A 23348-nucleotide genomic window follows, 5' to 3' on the forward strand; every position below is an offset into this window, starting at 1 on the left:
ATGACTGTCAAACTGTTTGACCTGCAGGGACAGCTTCTCTCCGAGACCGGCATCACCTTTGACCCCACAGGAATGGGCAAGCCTGGTAATAAAAACAAAGCCCTTTGTCCGAGTCAAAGGAAAACATCTGCTGAACTGAGGAGGGATTAAGGTCGGGATTCATCAGTCTTTTTTTCCACAGAAGACCCTCTGATGAGGGTTGAGGTGTTTGGAGGAAACCAATCCTTACATTACAAAGTTCTCAATCCCATGGTTTAAAAGGCATGGTTTGAAATATGCATAACAGAGGAGGCTGGTGGGATGAGACATAGGAGGACGAGCTCATCGTAAAGACTGGAATTAAATCAATGGAAACCCCACGGTTGACTCGGTTCCATTTATTCCAGCCGTCCTACTATAGCTCATCCCACCAGCCTCCTCTGATGCATACAGTATTTAAAATACTTCTCACTCCCTATGAATACAGGAGTCTTATTTTTATCTTTATTTAGGCAAGTCAGTTAAGAACAAATTCTTATTTTCAATGATGACCTAGGAACAGTGGGTTAACTGCCTGTTCAGGGGCAGAACAACAGATTTGTAGCTTGTCAGCTCGGGGGTTTGAACTTGCAACCTTCCGGTTCCTAGTCCAATGCTCCTAGTCCAACACTCTAACCACTAGGCTACCCTGCTGCCTCACAAACCATCTACTGTCAAATCCTTTTTAATCCTTGTCACATGAAGATAAATATTGAAAATAAATTATAGATCGGACATAAACATTACACAACAAGTTGGAAATCGCAAAGTGGTTTGGAAGGAATCAGTGACAGTGGCTGTTTGGTCCCAAATCTGGGATTAAGGGGCTCTTTTCCAAGTTTAAAATGATAACATTTAACATTGGCCATGATGTCAATGAAGCATGATTTGTGCCGCGCTCAAAAAAATTGTTAACTTGGAGAACCGCCGAGCCACCTTCCTGTTCAAGTGAGCCGAGCACAACAATGTGAGTCCAAAAATGGATTGTATGCTGCTTCGTAAATGTTGTAATATATAATAATAATATAATAATATAATAATATATATAATAATATAATATATGCCATTTAGCGGACGCTTTTATCCAAAGTGACTTACAGTCATGTGTGCATACATTCTACGTATGGGTGGTCCCGGGAATCGAACCCACTACCCTGGCGTTACAAGCGCCATGCTCTACCAACTGAGCTACAGAAGGACCATATGCCTGGGAGATATGTATACTGTAGCTAAGAAAGTAATACTAAGTGTATGTTGTGTAATAAGATGTTAGTAGCCTATGTGTCTCATCCTAATGATTTGGTCTATTTTCCCCTCTTAATTTCGCCTACTGTTCTGACGTAGTGGTGCATATGTAGCCTATAACCTGTTTTAGAGAAATGTAATCATTGAATATTGTAAGACCTTTCATTGTCTGCTTATATGCCCCCTTTATTTATCCTACGGTTCTGACTTGGTGTACAGGGAGAGCACTGGAAGAATGGCCCATGTTCTGAATTCTGTTGCTGTACATTTCACAAGTGCTAAACAAATAGTTATAAACACTAACGTTACGTCCGTCCTAGCTCGCTCATTGTCTTAATCGAAATTACGGATTGCCTCTTATCCGCTTGTCGTCCCCTTATGCCATAGTTTGGACATCTCAATTTTCATTGGAAACCATATTTGTTTAAGCAAGTCAGGCATAACAGTTGTGTTTTTTTTTAAAGGCAGTAAATGAGGTGCTTCGCTGCCAGAGGTTCTGCTGATAGCCAGGTGTAGCAGTGGTAAGATGGGTAAGGTGGGACAGCTTTATATAGGCCCTAACAGTTTGGAGGCACCGTTTGTCACCTCTATAGTGCAACTAACATATTGTTTAGTGTTGTGTTGTGTAGTGGCTTTGCTGGAATGCATTTCACTTCTTTTTTTGCCCCATCAAGATTTACATGTTAAAATATTTTAAAGAGGAGAATCACATCATCATTTGTGTAATTCAGTGTGGAGAAAAACTTTCTGAGTTTACTAGGTCTCGAGAACACAGTAACTCAAGCTACATTTATTGTTTGTCTACATTTTTTATGTTTTGAGGGCAAGTTCTGGTAAATAATGCACTGCTGTAGAAAATCTAAGTGGTTCAAGCCATGATTAATTAAAGACAAATAATCTGATCTAAACAAGCCCAACCATGAATAAGTAAATGCAACCTTTTTACTGGGACGTTCTGTGATGTTTTTCCGCCTTGACGGAATACCATCTTTATGTATATCCTTCAAATTTGTTGATATTTACTTATTTCTTCTCCAAGAAGCCCATTCATTCCATCCTTCCATGACACATCCATTTCTAAAATTCTCTCTGATGTTCTGTTGATTGGAGGGAAAATTGGTAGCAGGAGTTGCAGTTAACACTAGATGGCAGTATGTGTTATGGACATAAATAAAGTTAAATTCTAATTCAATAACAATCCATGTTAATGATCCTGCCTTGTAGACTCTCCCTCTGAGATCTGAAAGTGTTAGATATGGTGGAAACTAAAAGTAGTATATTGTTCTGTGATATTCCTAAACGGCCGTCTTCAAGATTACAGTGAAGGAGTTGATAGGTTTCTAGGAGGTAGACACACTCAGGGAAACGTTTAAATACATAACGTTCCAACACGTTGTCCCCAAAAATATCAGCTGTTTATATAAATACCAGTTGTTTATGCTCCAGATAAACAGCCCATTTCATTCTCAATATTCAACATTTTGTGTGTACTTCTGTGTTTGTCCCTGATTTCCTGCTTTTGTTCCCATGCTTTATCTGTGATCTGTCCCGATGGTAACAACTCAGATGAGATGGCCAATTCCTTGGTGAATTATTGCTTCCTCTGAAGACAGGGTTGGCACGGCAACAATGGCTGGCAGGCAGGACACGTTCTGGCTTTCATTCTGCTGCTGTGTTTGGGGTGTCCTGAGAGACTGACTGTCAGCTGCCCACGTCAGCAAGTTGGGTTGAGACACAGAGCATCAAAGGGTCGCTGGCTCCGATACTTAATGAGAATGTCTGTGGAACAACATGTGCTATGGTCCTGACACTTCTGGTGCCGTGCACCATGTTCATAATGCCGTAAAACAGTTGTTGATTTTTCTTGGAAATTACAGTAGGTCTTCACAATGTGCCATTTTGAGTTATGGAGGAAGATAATATAGACAGATCAAATCTTCAGAACAGATCATATCTTCAGAACAGACGTTAATGGAGCATTTACCTGTAAAGAGGGGGAAGATTCATGGACCTAACCACCCCTCATACTGGTTAACAGTGGCCTTTCCTGACCTTACAACTAATCACAGAGATGGTAAAGGTTGATGTAGTGTTAAGATCAAGAAAAATTGAAGACCATTATATATGACACAAAAAACATCCAATTTAAGTGTCCCTAACACCTAGGCACACTAATACATCTTAGTTACGTAGACTGGTAAAGTGTTAGTACAGTGTAGGCACACTAATACATCTTAGTTACGTAGACTGGTAAAGTGTTAGTACAGTGTAGGCACACTAATACATCTTAGTTACGTAGACTGGTAAAGTGTTAGTACAGTGTAGGCACACTAATACATCTTAGTTACGTAGACTGGTAAAGTGTTAGTACAGTGTAGGCACACTAATACATCTTAGTTACGTAGACTGGTAAAGTGTTAGTACAGTGTAGGCACACTAATACATCTTAGTTACGTAGACTGGTAAAGTGTTAGTACAGTGTAGGCACACTAATACATCTTAGTTACGTAGACTGGTAAAGTGTTAGTACAGTGTAGGCACACTAATACATCTTAGTTACGTAGACTGGTAAAGTGTTAGTACTGTGTAGGCACACTTTGTTAAATAGGACTGTTACAACTGAAGACTTTTCCTAAAATGTACCTAAGATTATAATCTCCTTCAAAGCAGATCATTTCAGGACCATTATCTCTTGTCACATGTGCTGACATTTACATTTGAGTCATTTAGCAGACGCTCTTATCCAGAGTGACTTACAGGAGCAATTAGGGTTAAGTGCCTTGCTCAAGAGCACATCACCAGATCTTCAGCTAGTCGGCTCCTGGATTCAAACCAGCAACCTTTAATTTACTGGCCCAATGCCCTTAACCGCTAGGCTACCTGTCAAACAAAGGGGCAGCTGGCACCACATGGGGCTAGGGTTGTGTGAATGTGGTCTGAATCACCTCCTGTGTGTGTGTGTGTGTGTGTGTGTGTGTGTGTGTGTGTGTGTGTGTGTGTGTGTGTGTGTGTGTGTGTGTGTGTGTGTGTGTGTGTGTGTGTGTGTGTGTGTGTGTGTGTGTGTGTGTGTGTGTGTGTGTGTGTGTGTGTGTGTGTGTGTGTGTGTGTGTGTGTGTGTGTGTGTGTGTGTGTGTGTGTGTGTGTGTGTGTGTGTGTGTGTGTGTGTGTGTGTGTGTGTGTGTGTGTGTGTGTGTGTGTGTGTGTGTGTGTGTGTGTGTGTGCGTGATGTTATCCCTAACCCCTGACATGATGTCAAGGAAGGAGTTCCCAGAGTGGGAAGTGTGGTGAGGCGGTTCTAAACTCCTGACCATGTTTACACCTCAGACATAATCCTGTCTTCTCCCTTTCACACCATATTACGCTCAGGAGAGAAAACTTCTGGAACTTTACTATTTGGGCTGTCAATGTGTGCTACCTTAGCTCAGAAACGGGATACTATCTTCACCACCAGGGTCTGCATCAGATATCTCCACTACTGGGGTTTGCATCAGATATCTCCACTACCAGGGTCTGCCTCAGATATCTCCACTACCAGGGTCTGCCTCAGATATCTCCACTACTGGGGTTTGCATCAGATATCTCCACTACTGGGGTTTGCATCAGATATCTCCACTACCAGGGTCTGCCTCAGATATCTCCACTACCAGGGTCTGCCTCAGATATCTCCACTACTGGGGTTTGCATCAGATATCTCCACTACCAGGGTCTGCCTCAGATATCTCCACTACCAGGGTCTGCCTCAGATATCTCCACTACTGGGGTTTGCATCAGATATCTCCACTACCAGGGTCTGCCTCAGATATCTCCACTACCAGGGTCTGCCTCAGATATCTCCACTACCAGGGTCTGCCTCAGATATCTCCACTACCAGGGTCTGCCTCAGATATCTCCACTACTGGGGTTTGCATCAGATATCTCCACACTCTGCCTCGGGTATCTCCACTACCAGGGTCTGCCTCAGATATCTCCACTACCAGGGTCTGCCTCAGATATCTCCACTACCAGGGTCTGCCTCAGATATCTCCACTACCAGGGTCTGCCTCAGATATCTCCACTACCAGGGTCTGCCTCAGATATCTCCACTACCAGGGTCTGCCTCAGATATCTCCACTACTGGGGTTTGCATCAGATATCTCCACTACCAGGGTCTGCCTCAGATATCTCCACTACCAGGGTCTGCCTCAGATATCTCCACTACCAGGGTCTGCCTCAGATATCTCCACTACCAGGGTCTGCCTCAGATATCTCCACTACCAGGGTCTGCCTCAGATATCTCCACTACTGGGGTCTGCATCAGATATCTCCACTACCAGGGTCTGCCTCAGATATCTCCACTACCAGGGTCTGCCTCAGATATCTCCACTACTGGGGTTTGCATCAGATATCTCCACTACCAGGGTCTGCCTCAGATATCTCCACTACCAGGGTCTGCCTCAGATATCTCCACTACCAGGGTCTGCCTCAGATATCTCCACTACCAGGGTCTGCCTCAGATATCTCCACTACCAGGGTCTGCCTCAGATATCTCCACTACCAGGGTCTGCCTCAGATATCTCCACTACCAGGGTCTGCCTCAGATATCTCCACTACCAGGGTCTGCCTCAGATATCTCCACTACCAGGGTCTGCCTCAGATATCTCCACTACTGGGGTTTGCATCAGATATCTCCACTACCAGGGTCTGCCTCAGATATCTCCACTACCAGGGTCTGCCTCAGATATCTCCACTACCAGGGTCTGCCTCAGATATCTCCACTACCAGGGTCTGCCTCAGATATCTCCACTACCATCTCCACTACCAGGTCTGCCTCAGATATCTCCACTACCAGGGTCTGCCTCAGATATCTCCACTACCAGGGTCTGCCTCAGATATCTCCACTACCAGGGTCTGCCTCAGATATCTCCACTACCAGGGTCTGCCTCAGATATCTCCACTACCAGGGTCTGCCTCAGATATCTCCACTACCAGGGTCTGCCTCAGATATCTCCACTACCAGGGTCTGCCTCAGATATCTCCACTACCAGGGTCTGCCTCAGATATCTCCACTACCAGGGTCTGCCTCAGATATCTCCACTACCAGGGTCTGCCTCAGATATCTCCACTACCAGGGTCTGCCTCAGATATCTCCACTACCAGGGTCTGCCTCAGATATCTCCACTACCAGGGTCTGCCTCAGATATCTCCACTACCAGGGTCTGCCTCAGATATCTCCACTACCAGGGTCTGCCTCAGATATCTCCACTACCAGGGTCTGCCTCAGATATCTTCACTACCAGGGTCTGCCTCAGATATCTTCACTACCAGGGTCTGCCTCAGATATCTTCACTACCAGGGTCTGCCTCAGATATCTTCACTACCAGGGTCTGCCTCAGATATCTTCACTACCAGGGTCTGCCTCAGATATCTCCACTACCAGGGTCTGCCTCAGATATCTCCACTACCAGGGTCTGCCTCAGATATCTCCACTACCAGGGTCTGCCTCAGATATCTTCACTACCAGGGTCTGCCTCAGATATCTTCACTACCAGAGATATCTTCACTACCAGGGTCTGCCTCAGATATCTTCACTACCAGGGTCTGCCTCAGATATCTTCACTACCAGGGTCTGCCTCAGATATCTTCACTACCAGGGTCTGCCTCAGATATCTTCACTACCAGGGTCTGCCTCAGATATCTTCACTACCAGGGTCTGCCTCAGATATCTTCACTACCAGGGTCTGCCTCAGATATCTTCACTACCAGGGTCTGCCTCAGATATCTTCACTACCAGGGTCTACCTAAAATATCTCCCATCATATTTATTTGGCTTTTTGTTTGGGAAAGAAGAGTTCAGTGCTTGTGGTTTAACGCTCTCTACTTGGTCCTCAAGAAGTGGACCCTATTTGAACCAACTAAATCGGTCTGTGATTGGCTGTTTCTCAGTAAGGGTGTTCTGTACTGTACTGTGCCTCAGAGGCTAAACAGACATGTACAAAAGCAGTTACTCCCAGGCCAAGTTTGGCTTGGAGGCCAGGAGGAAGATCCAGAAGCCCAGAGGGAAGAGCTGTGGCTACTACATGAGGGTTGTCTTCTTCTTCTCCTCTCTGATCCAGTCACTCATCATCGTCAGCCTGGTGCTCTTCCTGGTCTACGGGAGCTCCCCAGATGCGGCGGCCGAGAGCCGGGTCAAGGACCTGGAGAAGAGCTTCAACCACCTCTCCATTGACAACATCAACCTCCGGCAGCAGGGAAAGAACCTGATGAAGCTCCTGAATGCCACCCTGACTGACAAGATGCGCAACGACAAATATATGATGAGTCTGCGTCAGGTGGCAAACGGGTCTGGCATGTTCATCGCCAATCTCAAAGGACTAGTGGTAAGAACTGAGATTGATGACAAAACCAATGTTCACATGTCAATGCTAGAGGGGATTTGTGAGGTTGTGTTGGATTTTTGGCATGCATATTTTGAAAAACTTGGGTGTATTTTCAATATGTCGATATTGAATATGCATTACGATGACAGCAGTACATTATATACAGTCGGGTCACAGTGACTGGTTTACTGAATATCAAAATGCCAGTTTAGCTGTATTAGTGGATAGGAAAACAAAACATGTGCTACATGATTTTGATTTGAGTGTAACATAAAACAATATTACATTCAAGTATCTTATACATATCATATAACATATCAATAATTTCAGATAATTTCAGCAAATATAACTGAAAAGGTTAAAACAGTGGTCCTACAGTCATAAACATTAACAATCACTAGTCACTGTATATTCAGATTTAAACTTGACTGTTCATCATTTCTATAGATATATATATCTTCTTTTGCAACAGTGTCAACAATAATGTGCATGTACAGATGCCGTATCTTAATTTGATCATCCTGTTGTTGCGGAAATGGTTCTGCACAGCAGAAAATTCAACAGTGTAGTACAGTCAATTTATTTAACTAGGCAAGCCATTTAAGAACAATTTCTTATTTTCAATTATGTCCTAGAAACAGCAGGTTAACTGCCTTGTTCAGGGGCAGAACAAAAGATTTGTACCTTTGGGATTTGATCTTGCAACCTTCTGGTCAATAGTCCAACACTCTACCCACTAGGCTACCTGCAAGCCAGGGTGTAAAAAGTTTGAAGAATTACACTTAAAAATGTGATTGATTTGCCCTAATGAAAAAGGCATCAACCTCCACAAAACATGTCCATAATAAAAAAAAGATGTCTATAATCCACATAATAATTCACATTTTCTGTTTCTGCAGATCCTAAATCTGTAGGTGAAATTTTCACTCAAATTATTATTGGTAGACAAAATGTGGTTCTGATGCATGTCTGTTATTAATATCCACAGACTCAGTGTGAAAATGATAAGGGAAGATGTCAGATTCAACTTAGAATGAGCCAATGCTTCAGGGCCATGCCCCCAAATGGTAAGAGACCTGTTGCTCTGCTCTGCACTAGTGTTACATACAGTATTCATGTTCAATCGTCCACTCAGAATCTCATTCGAATAATTCACAGCTAAGCTTCCCTAAACCTATTAGCTTCCCACTGTGCACACACGGGTTGAATCAACATTATTTCCACGTCATGTAAAGGAAATTGCGTTGAACAAACGTGGAATAGATGTTAAATTGACATCTGTGCCCAGTGGGTTTCCTAACTGGTACTTCTTTGGACAAGAATAAGCATGGTGCAAATTACAACTTTGCAATGATCTTTTGTCTTCACTATTGTTGTTGTTACAGAAGTGAGAATACAAATAGTGAAATTATAATAAAAGTTATTTATTCGCCATTCTGAATTTACTTAAAACCAATGCAGTGCTGGGATTCAATCCAAGCTGCATTGTAGCGAGCTTGAGATTTAAAGGTTCATTTCTATTGCGCCCACATATGCACTGTGAATGCAATCTCCACAAACGCAGGAACATTGCCTTTAAAAGGTGCAATACGGACAGTGCTCCTCGGATTGAATCCCAGACTAAATCTGATCCTGGTTCCGAAGTATTAACATAAACGTTTTTTCTTTCTTCTTTATGTTCTTCAAAAACTTGTATATGCAACAACAATAATATGCAAGAAAACCAGGTCCAGCAGCTGGAACGGTTGCTAAAGCTAGTGAGCTCCAACTTCAGTCAGACGGTGCAGTTCATGAGGATGGAGATGGAGAACACAGTCATGGATCGGGACACCCTGACCCTGGAGGCCATCTCCCTCCGGAGGGACAAGACCTTCCTGCAGAGACAACTGGAGGGCTACAGGAAGAAGTGCAAGGAGGACTTTGTCCAATCCCTGGCTGGCATCTCCGACGTCTCTAAAGCCTTCCTGTTGAAGATCGACAACCTTCTGCCCAATGTCAGCCCCTTCCTGCTCACCTGCGAGAAGCAGCTCCACCACCTGGACCAGATCCGCAACAACTGCACCGGTCTGTCCCGCGAGGTGGAGAACAAGTTCCAGCAATACCTGAACAAGGTCGGCTCTCAGATGTCAGAGATTGAGGGTTGCAGTGCCAGGCTGCAGGCAGATAAAGACCAGCTGAAGGAGGTCTACAACTGGTGCAGCTACAACCGCAGTGCCATGGCCCTGGAGCACCGCGAGAAGCTTCAGAAGACCCAGGAGAAATACGACCGAGAGACGGAGAGGCTGCTGATGGATAGCAGAAGGCTGCAGGGGGACAAGGAGCTACAGGAGACGGTGATGAAGGTGAAGGAGGGCGAGATCGGCATTCTCAAGGACAAGATGAATAACCTCAACACCTCACTGGTTAACTGTGGCTCCAGGGTAAGGGAAGCTCTATCGTGTGGTATTACACCAGGCTTTCATCCAACTCATTGATAAGTGGCGTTAGATAACAACAGAAATCCTTTAGAAGTCAAACTGAGGCCAGAAATGGTTTCCGTCATTAGTGTGAAGAGATAGAGTTGGCACGCTGGTCAAAAGATCTAACCATGTAAATGAGACTGCAGGAACTCCTCATAAGATATTTTATGACAATTAGCTGTAATAAAATACATTAGTGTAAAATGTAAGCAATAGGTTGTTGTCGTGCTTTACAATAAACTGGGGGGCTCCTGAGTGGCGCAGCAGTCTAAGGCACTGCATCTCAGTGCTTGAGGTGTCAACACAGACACTCTGTATCACAACCCGTTGTGATTGTAAGTCCCATAGGACAGCACACAATTGGCCCAGGTTTGGCCAGTAATTGTAAATGTTTGTTTACCTTTATTTAACTAGGCAAGTCACTTAAGAACAAATTATTTTTTTCAATGACGGCCTAGGAACAGTGGGTTAACTGCCTGTTCAGGGACAGAACGACATTTTGTACCTTGTCAGCTCAGGGATTGGAACTTGGAACCTTTCGGTTACTAGTCCAACACTCTAACCACAAGGCTACCCTGCCAACCCATAAGGATTTAACTTGCCTGCTTTTTTATTTTTTATTATTGTCAAAATCTGCACTGTATGTGCAGGCATGAGTTTGCATCAATGCAAGTAATGGGCACATTCAAACATGATGTTTTCTTTCTTACGATAAAATAAATCATTGTGCTTTCATAATGCTCTCTGAAGTAAATACGCCTTGCACTGTTTTGGACCATAGAGATGTTTTATTTTTGGTATCTTATTAGGATCCCAATTAGCTACTACTAAAGCAGCAGCTACTCTTCATGGGGTCCATATAAAACATAAACCATAACATAATACAAAACATCAATAGACAAAGACAGAACTACATACATTTAAAAAGATAAGTATACACGCTTTCATACATTTATGCCTTCATAAACTTCTGATCATAAAATGTGTATGATCAGAATAGACACTATGACACTTCCTCCAGTACCAATCTCATCAATTTAGCAGGGGTCCCACTATGATACTGGAGGAAGTGTCAATCTCATTCCAAAAAAACAATGCAGGGAACTCGAGGATAGGTAAAGCACCCACTGGCTGGTAAAGTGCCACAGTCTATAATATACATTTGGTGGTCATGTAATAATAAACATGATATGTTTGTGCAATTATTATATTTGAATATGCTAGATAAACAGCACTGTTATATGTTGAAGTATTTTCACATACCGGTACTAACTAAACATGATTTTCTTTGTGTTATTATGTTCCAGACCGGAATGGGTAACCCAGGAATGTCCGAAGCAAATCAGACTGGACCCTGGAGTAGCAGGCATGGGATGGGTTACCCTGGCTCAACTGGGAATGGATTTGGCAGGGCAGGGTCAAGCTCAAGAGGGTTTGAGTCCACTGGGATGGGTTCAAATCCATTCGGGAGTGCAGGGGCAGGTGAGACAGGGACAGGAAACAAGCCAGGCTCAACTAACCAATTTGGTAATACAGGAATGGGAAGGACAGGGTCAAGTTCAAGTTCTACTGCATTGGGATCGTTAGGGCCAGAAAAAGTGTGGGCAGGTCGAACAGGGACAGGTGCGACAGGAGAGTTGGGTGCAATGGGTTACGCAGGGATGGGTGAGGCAGGGTCGAGTGCAACAGGGCAGGGCAACAGGGGGCCAACCAAAATGGGTTTGGAGGCTACAGGTGGGTGGGGTAACACAGGGATGGGCGGGGAAGGGTCTAGTGTAACAGGGCAAGGTAAAAGGGGGTCAACCGCTGGAACAGAATTGGGTGCTGGAACTGGTGGGTGGGGTGCTCCTGCAACAGGAAACGGCAACACAGGACTGGGTAGGTCCGGGTCAAGTGCTTCGTCATCATCAGGCGCCACAAGGATGAACGGTTCAGGAATGGACGGCTCGAAAGTTTTAGGTAAGATATAAAAATCACTTCTTATAAACACTGTGATATACTATGGATAATGTCTTATGTTGTTGTTCTGTTGTTTCTACAGCACATATCAATCAACACTTACGAGAACTGCAGCAGTATTCTAATGCCGACTCCGGCTCAGAGTAAGTTCATATACCCTCTGGGTATTTAAGTGAATCTTAAATAAATGTATTAAGTTCTGTTGCTACGAATGCCAAGATTAGCATCTTACTGGAACTTTTAATTCAACATGGCTGAGACAAATGTTGATTATGACATTAGAATGTAATCTAAATGTGACAAAGCAAATGTTGATTTGTAATGAGTCATAGAGCCTTTACTTTAGAGATTCGTTTTTGCTCCATATTAAGTAGTGAAATTGGTTAAAAAAATCACAACATGCACTTAAAATTGACCTTACAAAAAAGCCAGTCAGTCAATAAATAATAGAATAATACTTGTATGAAAGGTTTTAATCTTTAGCTCACAATCTGTGGATAATAAACGTTTAAGAAAGGTAAAACAAATACGTAAAATATCACAGCACAATTGAAAAATATATGGCACATGGAAACCAAACAAGGGTGGTCTATAGTGATAGGTGGGATGGGCTGAGTGTGGCTGAGGGTTGGTCTATGGTGATAGATGGGATGGGCTGAGTGTGGCTGAGGGTTGGTCTATGGTGATAGGTGGGATGGGCTGAGAGTGGCTGAGGGTTGGTCTATAATGATAGGTGGGTTGGGCTGAGAGTGGCTGAGGGTTGGTCTATAATGATAGGTGGGATGGGCTGAGAGTGGCTGAGGGTTGGTCTATGGTGATAGGTGGGATGGACTGAGAGTGGCTGAGGGTTGGTCTATGGTGATAGGTGGGATGGGCTGAGAGTGGCTGAGGGTTGGTCTATGGTGATAGGTGGGATGGACTGAGAGTGGCTGAGGGTTGGTCTATGGTGATAGGTGGGATGGGCTGAGAGTGGCTGAGGGTTGGTCTATGGTGATAGGTGGGATGGGCTGAGAGTGGCTGAGGGTTGGTCTATGGTGATAGGTGGGATGGCTGAGAATGGCTGAGGGTTGGTCTATGGTGATGGGGATGGGCTGAGGTGGCTGATGGACTCTATGGTGATAGATGGGATGGGCTGGCTGAGGGTTGGTCTATGGTGATAAGTGGGATGGGCTGAGAGTGGCTGAGGGTTGGTCTATGGTGATAAGTGGGATGGGCTGAGAGTGGCTGAGGGTTGGTCTATGGTGATAAGTGGGATGGACTGAGAGTGGCTGAGGGTTGGTCTATGGTGATAGATGGGATGGGCTGAGAGTGGCTGAGGGTTGGTCTATGGTGATAGGTGGGATGGCTGAGAGTGGCTGAGGGTTGGTCTATGGTGATAAGTGGGATGGGCTGAGAGTGGCTGAGGGTTGGTCTATGGTGATAGGTGGGATGGGCTGAGAGTGGCTGAGGGTTGGTCTATGGTGATAAGTGGGATGGGCTGAGAGTGGCTGAGGGTTGGTCTATGGTGATAAGTGGGATGGGCTGAGAGTGGCTGAGGGTTGGTCTATGGTGATAAGTGGGATGGGCTGAGAGTGGCTGAGGGTTGGTCTATGGTGATAAGTGGGATGGGCTGAGAGTGGCTGAGGGTTGGTCTATGGTGATAAGTGGGATGGGCTGAGAGTGGCTGAGGGTTGGTCTATGGTGATAAGTGGGATGGGCTGAGAGTGGCTGAGGGTTGGTCTATGGTGATAAGTGGGATGGGCTGAGAGTGGCTGAGGGTTGGTCTATGGTGATAGGTGGGATGGGCTGAGAGTGGCTGAGGGTTGGTCTATGGTGATAAGTGGGATGGGCTGAGTGTGGCTGAGGGTTGGTCTATGGTGATAAGTGGATGGGCTGAGAGTGGCTGAGGGTTGGTCTATGGTGATAGGTGGGATGGGCTGAGAGTGGCTGAGGGTTGGTCTATGGTGATAAGTGGGATGGGCTGAGAGTGGCTGAGGGTTAAAAACTGGTCTATGGTGATAAGTGGGATGGACTGAGAGTGGCTGAGGGTTGGTCTATGGTGATAAGTGGGATGGGCTGAGAGTGGCTGAGGGTTGGTCTATGGTGATAAGTGGGATGGGCTGAGAGTGGCTGAGGGTTGGTCTATGGTGATAAGTGGGAAGGACTGAGAGTGGCTGAGGGTTGGTCTATGGTGATAGGTGGGATGGGCTGAGAGTGGCTGAGGGTTGGTCTATGGTGATAAGTGGGATGGGCTGAGAGTGGCTGAGGGTTGGTCTATGGTGATAAGTGGGATGGACTGAGAGTGGCTGAGGGTTGGTCTATGGTGATAAGTGGGATGGGCTGAGAGTGGCTGAGGGTTGGTCTATGGTGATAAGTGGGATGGGCTGAGAGTGGCTGAGGGTTGGTCTATGGTGATAAGTGGGAAGGACTGAGAGTGGCTGAGGGTTGGTCTATGGTGAGGGGTGGGATGGGCTGAGTGTGGCTGAGGGTTGGTCTATGGTGATAAGTGGGATGGGCTGAGAGTGGCTGAGGGTTGGTCTATGGTGATAGGTGGGATGGGCTGAGAGTGGCTGAGGGTTGGTCTATGGTGATAAGTGGGATGGGCTGAGAGTGGCTGAGGGTTGGTCTATGGTGATAAGTGGGATGGGCTGAGAGTGGCTGAGGGTTGGTCTATGGTGATAAGTGGGATGGGCTGAGAGTGGCTGAGGGTTGGTCTATGGTGATAAGTGGGATGGGCTGAGAGTGGCTGAGGGTTGGTCTATGGTGAGGGGTGGGAAGGACTGAGAGTGGCTGAGGGTTGGTCTATGGTGAGGGGTGGGATGGGCTGAGAGTGGCTGAGGGTTGGTCTATGGTGAGGGGTGGGATGGGCTGAGAGTGGCTGAGGGTTGGTCTATGGTGATAAGTGGGATGGACTGAGAGTGGCTGAGGGTTGGTCTATGGTGAGGGGTGGGATGGGCTGAGAGTGGCTGAGGGTTGGTCTATGGTGATAAGTGGGATGGGCTGAGAGTGGCTGAGGGTTGGTCTATGGTGATAAGTGGGATGGGCTGAGAGTGGCTGAGGGTTGGTCTATGGTGATAAGTGGGATGGGCTGAGAGTGGCTGAGGGTTGGTCTATGGTGATAAGTGGGATGGACTGAGAGTGGCTGAGGGTTGGTCTATGGTGATAGGTGGGATGGACTGAGAGTGGCTGAGGGTTGGTCTATGGTGAGGGGTGGGATGGGCTGAGAGTGGCTGAGGGTTGGTCTATGGTGATAAGTGGGATGGGCTGAGAGTGGCTGAGGGTTGGTCTATGGTGAGGGGTGGGATGAGCTGAGAGTGGCTGAGGGTTGGTCTATGGTGAGGGGTGGGATGGGCTGAGAGTGGCTGAGGGTTGGTCTATGGTGATAAGTGGGATGGGCTGAGAGTGGCTGAGGGTTGGTCTATGGTGATAGGTGGGATGGGCTGAGAGTGCCTGAGGGTTGGTCTATGGTGAGGGGTGGGATGGGCTGAGAGTGGCTGAGGGTTGGTCTATGGTGAGGGGTGGGATGGGCTGAGAGTGGCTGAGGGTTGGTCTATGGTGATAGGTGGGATGGACTGAGAGTGGCTGAGGGTTGGTCTATGGTGAGGGGTGGGATGGGCTGAGGGTTGGTCTATGGTGAGGGGTGGGATGGGCTGAGAGTGGCTGAGGGTTGGTCTATGGTGAGGGGTGGGATGGGCTGAGGGTTGGTCTATGGTGAGGGGTGGGATGGGCTGAGAGTGGCTGAGGGTTGGTCTATGGTGATAAGTGGGATGGGCTGAGAGTGGCTGAGGGTTGGGCTATGGTGATAGGTGGGATGGGCTGAGAGTGGCTGAGGGTTGGTCTATGGTGAGGGGTGGGATGGGCTGAGAGTGGCTGAGGGTTGGTCTATGGTGAGGGGTGGGATGGGCTGAGAGTGGCTGAGGGTTGGTCTATGGTGATAAGTGGGATGGGCTGAGAGTGGCTGAGGGTTGGTCTATGGTGATAAGTGGGATGGGCTGAGAGTGGCTGAGGGTTGGTCTATGGTGATAAGTGGGATGGGCTGAGAGTGGCTGAGGGTTGGTCTATGGTGATAGGTGGGATGGGCTGAGGGTTGGTCTATGGTGATAGGTGGGATGGGCTGAGAGTGGCTGAGGGTTGGTCTATGGTGAGGGGTGGGATGGGCTGAGAGTGGCTGAGGGTTGGTCTATGGTGAGGGGTGGGATGGGCTGAGAGTGGCTGAGGGTTGGTCTATGGTGAGGGGTGGGATGGGCTGAGAGTGGCTGAGGGTTGGTCTATGGTGAGGGGTGGGATGGGCTGAGAGTGGCTGAGGGTTGGTCTATGGTGAGGGGTGGGATGGGCTGAGAGTGGCTGAGGGGTGGTCTATGGTGAGGGGTGGGATTGGCTGAGGGGTGGTCTATGGTGAGGGGTGGGATTGGCTGAGGGGTGGTCTATGGTGAGGGGTGGGATTGGCTGAGGGGTGGTCTATGGTGAGGGGTGGGATGGACTGAGGGTTGGTCTATGGTGAGGGGTGGGATGGACTGAGGGTTGGTCTATGGTGAGGGGTGGGATGGACTGAGGGTTGGTCTATGGTGAGGGGTGGGATGGACTGAGGGTTGGTCTATGGTGAGGGTTGGTCTATGGTGAGGGTTGGTCTATGGTGAGGGTTGGTCTATGGTGAGGGGTGGGAGTGGCTGAGGGTTGGTCTATGGTGAGGGGTGGGATTAAAGAGTTTGTTTGGTAATGTATTATTGTTATGTGACTGCTTTATATAAAAGTACCAAGCATGTAAAATGTGTATGTAAAATGTATTTGTAAAATGTATGTAGTTGAAGTCGGAAGTTTACAAACACCTTAGCCAAATACATTTAAACTCAGTTTTTCACAATTCCTGACATTTAATCCTAGTAAAAAATCCATGTCTTAGGTCAGTTAGTATCACCACATTATTTTAAGAATGTGAAATGTCAAAATAATAGTAGAGAGAATGATTTATTTCAGCTTTTATTTCTTTCAACACAGTGGGTCAGAAGTTTACATACACTCAATTCGTATTTGGTAGCATTGCCTTTGAATTGTTTAACTTGGGTCAAACGTTTCGGGTAGCTTTCCACAAGCTTCCCACAATAAGTTGGGTGAATTGTGTCCCATTCCTCCTGACAGAGCTGGTTTAACAGAGTCAGGTTTGTAGGCCTGCTTGCTTGCAAACACTTTTTCAATTCTGCCCACAAGTGTTCGAAGGGATTGAGGTCAGGGCTTTGTGATGGCCACTCCAATACCTTGACTTTGTTGTCCTTAAGCCATTTATCCACAACTTTGGAAGTATGCTTGGGGTCATTGTCCATTTGGAAGACCCATTTGCGACCAAGCTTTCATTTCTTGACTGATGTCTTGAGATGTTGCTTCAATATATCCACATAATTTTCCTACCTCATGATGCCATCTATTTTGTGAAATGCACCAGTCCCTCCTGCAGCAAAGCACCCCCACAACATGATGTTGCCACCCCCGTGCTTCATGGTTGGGATAGTGTTCTTCGGCTTGCAAGCCTCCCCCTTTTTCCTCCAAACATAAAGATGGTCATTATGGCCAAACAGTTCTATTTTCGTTTCATCAGACCAGAGGACATTTCTCCAAAATGTACGATCTTTGTCCCCATGTGCAGTTGCAAACTGTAGTCTGGCTTTTTTATGGCGGTTTTGGAGCAGTGGCTTCTTCCTTGCTGAGGGGCCTTTCAGGTTATGTTGATATAGGACTTGTTTTACTGTTTTACTGTGGGCCTTGTTATTCTGGGATTGATTTGCACTTTTCACACCAAATTACGTTCATCTCTAGGAGACAGAACACATCTCCTTCCTGAGCGGTATGAAGGCTGCGGGGTCCTATGGTGTTTATACTTGCGTACTATTGTTTGTACAGATGAACGTGGTACCTTCAGGCGTTTGGAAATTGCTCCCAAGGATGAACCAGACTTGTGGAGGTCTACAATTGATTTTCTGAGGTCTTGGCTGATTTCTTTTGATTTTCCCATGATGTCAAGCAAAGAGGCACTGAGTTTGAAGCTAGGACTTGAAATACATCCACAAGTACACCTCCAATTGACTCAAATTATGTAAGTTAGCCTATCAGAAGCTTCTAAAGCCATGACATCATTTTCTGGAATTTTCCAAGCTGTTTAAAAGGCACATTCGAACTTCTGTAAACTTCTGACCCACTGGAACTGTGATACAGTGAATTCTAAGTTAAATAATCTGTCTGTAAACAATGGTTGGAAAAATGACTGTTAATGACTCCAACCTAAGTGTATGTAAACTTCCGACTTCAACTGTATATGTAGCAGAAAAGCTATTAAAAAACAAAGATATTTGTCCTCTGAAGAGGGTGGATGGGTTAATAAATAAAATATTTCTTTTAAAAAAAGAAAAGAAAAGGAGTTAAATTGGCCTATCGAAACTGATTCTACAGATTCCCTAAACATCTTAATAGGGGGTTAAGTTTATGAATTGTATATTATGAATTGTTTATGAATTGTAAATTAGATTATGTAAGAGGGCAAGCCATTGAGGCATGGATATGAGAGAAATGTTTTACAAAAAGCCTGCTGACTGCAGTTGATGCAATTAACTGAACAAGGATCTCTGTTATTCCTTCTTGTCTGCAGAGTCTCTGGGTAATCCATGAGGAAAATGGAGGAAAACCTATAAAACCCCGTCTCCTCATATTGAGTTCTGGTTTGTCAATATACAGTACCAGTCCAAAGTTCACCTACTCATTCCAGGGGTTTTCTTTATTAATGACTATTTTCTATGTTGTAGAATAATAGTGAAGACATCGAACTATGAAATAACACATATAGAATCATGTAGTAACCAATTTTTTTAACTAATCTGTTTTCAATGTACTGTATATACTTTTATTAAAAACTAAGGAGTACTTCTTGCAAACCCGGTTCTATGAATTAAGTGTGATGACTTCCACGTTTAAGGTCGGGGAGAGCGAGGTATGTTGTCACACTTTTCATGCTGTCTAACATTTACTTGGCACAATACATCACAATGGTATAAATGTCATACCGAACAAAAGCAGGAAGTCTTGGGAACATATGTTGTGTTCATTACATCTCCATATCTTATGTCAGTAGGGAGTTGTAGACCGTTAAATAGAGAGTGTTTACTTCCGACAATTTGCCCTATCAGCAGGTAAATTGTCACACAACGTCAGGTAAATTGTCACATTGGATTATCAACAAATAAGAACAACTAATTAATTGTGAATATTGATTTTAATTTAAAATTCAAAACAAATTCAACTTCATTAAAGAAGTCAAAAAATAAAAACAATCATGCCTAGAGAATCTGGCAAATCATGCCTTTCAATAAAAACAATCATGCCTAGAGAATCTGGCAAATCATGCCTTTCAATAAAAACAATCATGCCTAGAGAATCTGGCAAATCATGCCTTTCAATAAAAACAATCATGCCTAGAGAATCTGGCAAATCATGCCTTTCAATAAAAACAATCATGCCTAGAGAATCTGGCAAATCATGCCTTTCAATAAAAACAATCATGCAAATCATGCCTTTCAATAAAAACAATCATGCCTAGAGAATCTGGCAAATCATGCCTTTCAATAAAAACAATCATGCCTAGAGAATCTGGCAAAATCATGCCTTTCAATAAAAACAATCATGCCTAGAGAATCTGGCAAATCATGCCTTTCAATAAAAACAATCATGCCTAGAGAATCTGGCAAATCATGCCTTTCAATAAAAACAATCATGCCTAGAGAATCTGGCAAATCATGCCTTTCAATAAAAACAATCATGCCTAGAGAATCTGGCAAATCATGCCTTTCAATAAAAACAATCATGCCTAGAGAATCTGGCAAAATCATGCCTTTCAATAAAAACAATCATGCCTAGAGAATCTGGCAAATCATGCCTTTCAATAAAAACAATCATGCCTAGAGAATCTGGCAAATCATGCCTTTCAATAAAAACAATCATGCCTAGAGAATCTGGCAAATCATGCCTTTCAATAAAAACAATCATGCCTAGAGAATCTGGCAAATCATGCCTTTCAATAAAAACAATCATGCCTAGAGAATCTGGCAAATCATGCCTTTCAATAAAAACAATCATGCTTAGAGAATCTGGCAAAGATGCCTTTCAATCTGGCAAATCATGCCTTCTGGCAAATCATGCCTTTCAAAAAAACAATCATGCTTAGAGAATCTGGCAAATCATGCCTTTCAATAAAAACAATCATGCCTAGAGAATCTGGCAAATCATGCCTTTCAATAAAAACAATCATGCTTAGAGAATCTGGCAAATCATGCCTTTCAATAAAAACAATCATGCCTAGAGAATCTGGCAAATCATGCCTTTCAATAAAAACAATCATGCCTAGAGAATCTGGCAAATCATGCCTTTCAATAAAAACAATCATGCCTAGAGAATCTGGCAAATCATGCCTTTCAATAAAAACAATCATGCCTAGAGAATCTGGCAAATCATGCCTTTCAATAAAAACAATCATGCCTAGAGAATCTGGCAAATCATGCCTTTCAATAAAAACAATCATGCCTAGAGAATCAATCATGCCTAGCAAATCATGCCTTTCAATAAAAACAATCATGCCTAGAGAATCTGGCAAATCATGCCTTTCAATAAAAACAATCATGCCTAGAGAATCTGGCAAATCATGCCTTTCAATAAAAACAATCATGCCTAGAGAATCTGGCAAATCATGCCTTTCAATAAAAACAATCATGCCTAGAGAATCTGGCAAATCATGCCTTTCAATAAAAACAATCATGCCTAGAGAATCTGGCAAATCATGCCTTTCAATAAAAACAATCATGCCTAGAGAATCTGGCAAATCATGCCTTTCAATAAAAACAATCATGCCTAGAGAATCTGGCAAATCATGCCTTTCAATAAAAACAATCATGCCTAGAGAATCTGGCAAATCATGCCTTTCAATAAAAACAATCATGCCTAGAGAATCTGGCAAATCATGCCTTTCAATAAAAACAATCATGCCTAGAGAATCTGCCTTTCAATAAAAACAAATCAGAGAATCTGGCAAATCATGCCTCAATAAAAACAATCATGCCTAGAGAATCTGGCAAATCATGCCTTTCAATAAAAACAATCATGCCTAGAGAATCTGGCAAATCATGCCTTTCAATAAAAACAATCATGCCTAGAGAATCTGGCAAATCATGCCTTTCAATAAAAACAATCATGCCTAGAGAATCTGGCAAATCATGCCTTTCAATAAAAACAATCATGCCTTAGAGAATCTGGCAAATCATGCCTTTCAATAAAAACAATCATGCCTAGAGAATCTGGCAAATCATGCCTTTCAATAAAAACAATCATGCCTAGAGAATCTGGCAAATCATGCCTTTCAATAAAAACAATCATGCCTAGAGAATCTGGCAAATCATGCCTTTCAATAAAAACAATCATGCCTAGAGAATCTGGCAAATCATGCCTTTCAATAAAAACAATCATGCCTAGAGAATCTGGCAAATCATGCCTTTCAATAAAAACAATCATGCCTAGAGAATCTGGCAAATCATGCCTTTCAATAAAAACAATCATGCCTAGAGAATCTGGCAAATCATGCCTTTCAATAAAAACAATCATGCCTAGAGAATCTGGCAAATCATGCCTTTCAATAAAAACAATCATGCCTAGAGAATCTGGCAAATCATGCCTTTCAATAAAAACAATCATGCCTAGAGAATCTGGCAAATCATGCCTTTCAATAAAAACAATCATGCCTAGAGAATCTGGCAAATCATGCCTTTCAATAAAAACAATCATGCCTAGAGAATCTGGCAAATCATGCCTTTCAATAAAAACAAAAATCATGCCTAGAGAATCTGGCAAATCATGCCTTTCAATAAAAACAATCATGCCTAGAGAATCTGGCAAATCATGCCTTTCAATAAAAACAATCATGCCTAGAGAATCTGGCAAATCATGCCTTTCAATAAAAACAATCATGCGGTCAGAGCACACATTAATTAACTTTACTTTGAACTTTGAAATGGAATGTTCTCTGGCGTGCACATAGATCCAAGGTAATTGTTGGAATCGGAATGTAATGTAATGCTGCAGATAACTTGCTTAAATGTTTAATGTCTTAACAAAACAGAGGTGGTGTTTAAACACACTCATGCACAGTTTTGTAACGGCCTATACGACACACATCCGTATCTGACGAATCAGACTCCTCTTCAGAGTCACAGTTCTGGCATACATAAATTGCCTGGCCTGAGTTGCAAGCATCATGGTCCCATTTGTTGCATCTCACACACTTCACCCAAGTCTCCTTTGGAAGGCTGATTATAGATGTCTCCACACAGGCGAGGCAGAAGCTCTCTTCTTCATCTGATGAACTCTTCTACGATCTTTCTTTTTTTTATCTGGCTTCTTGTTTTTGCTAGATGGTGGGTTATTCTCTGCCATTTCTAGGGCTTCACTGGTGTGTCAGTTAGAATTGCTGTTTTGTGCCGTTTTCCTCCTTCGCAAGCTGGTTTTCGGGGACCAGCTTTTGGAGATGTCCGGATGTCCTCTGCAGTTCGTAGTCCACTGTCAGCAATGGCATTGCTGGGTAAGGATGACCTGGTGCTAGCATAAGAACTGGGCAAGTCTGTGTCTGAGCTCGTGCTAGGCAGGGCTGGAATAGTGCTGGGGCCTGGCAGGGCTGGAATAGTGCTGGGGCCTGGCAGGGCTGGAATAGTGCTGGGGCCTGGCAGGGCTGGAATAGTGCTGGGGCCTGGCAGGGCTGGAATAGTGCTGGGGCCTGGCAGGGCTGGAATAGTGCTGGGGCCTGGCAGGTTGGTGCTGGGGCCTGGCAGGGCTGGAATAGTGCTGGGGCCTGGCAGGTTGGTGCTGGGGCCTGGCAGGGCTGGAATAGTGCTGGGGCCTGACAGGTTGGTGCTGGGGCCTGGCAGGGCTGGAATAGTGCTGGAGCCAGGCAGGTTGGTGCTGGTGCCTGGCAGGGCTGGAATTGTGCTGGGGCCTGGCAGTGCAGGGTTGGTGCTGGGGCCTGGTAGGGATGGAATAGTGTTGTGGCCTGGCAGGTTGGTGCTGGGACCTGGCAGGGATGGAATAGTGCTGTGGCCTGGCAGGTTGGTGCTGGGGCCTGGCATGGCTGGAATAGTGCTGTGGCCTGGCAGGTTAGTGCTGGGACCTGGCAGGGATGGAATAGTGCTGTGGCCTGGCAGGATGGTGCTGGGGCCTGGCAGTGCTGGAATAGTGCTGTGGCCTGGCAGGTTGGTGCTGGGCCTGGCAGGGCTGGAATAGTGCTGAGGCCTGGCAGGTTGGTGCTGGGACCTGG

At 44.8% G+C, this 23348-nt stretch overlaps 2 protein-coding genes across 2 annotated transcripts; both read left to right on the top strand.

Moving 5' to 3' along the window:
* On the top strand, nt 1-7044 carry LOC124040682. The gene is made up of 4 exons (XM_046357758.1): nt 1-85; nt 4715-4810; nt 5225-6025; nt 6065-7044. Exons 1-4 carry the CDS (start codon nt 1-3, stop codon nt 7042-7044), a joined length of 1962 nt encoding a protein of 653 aa, XP_046213714.1.
* Nucleotides 6799-18922, top strand: LOC124042027 (plasmalemma vesicle-associated protein-like). Its single transcript, XM_046360296.1, has 6 exons — nt 6799-7619; nt 8608-8686; nt 9339-10039; nt 11386-12037; nt 12120-12180; nt 18651-18922. Exons 1-6 carry the CDS (start codon nt 7230-7232, stop codon nt 18661-18663), a joined length of 1896 nt encoding a protein of 631 aa, XP_046216252.1. The 5' UTR covers nt 6799-7229; the 3' UTR covers nt 18664-18922.
* Nucleotides 18923-23348: the final 4426 nt, after the last annotated feature.

This window comes from Oncorhynchus gorbuscha, linkage group LG08, assembly GCF_021184085.1.
Source record: "Oncorhynchus gorbuscha isolate QuinsamMale2020 ecotype Even-year linkage group LG08, OgorEven_v1.0, whole genome shotgun sequence".
NCBI lineage: Eukaryota > Metazoa > Chordata > Actinopteri > Salmoniformes > Salmonidae > Oncorhynchus > Oncorhynchus gorbuscha.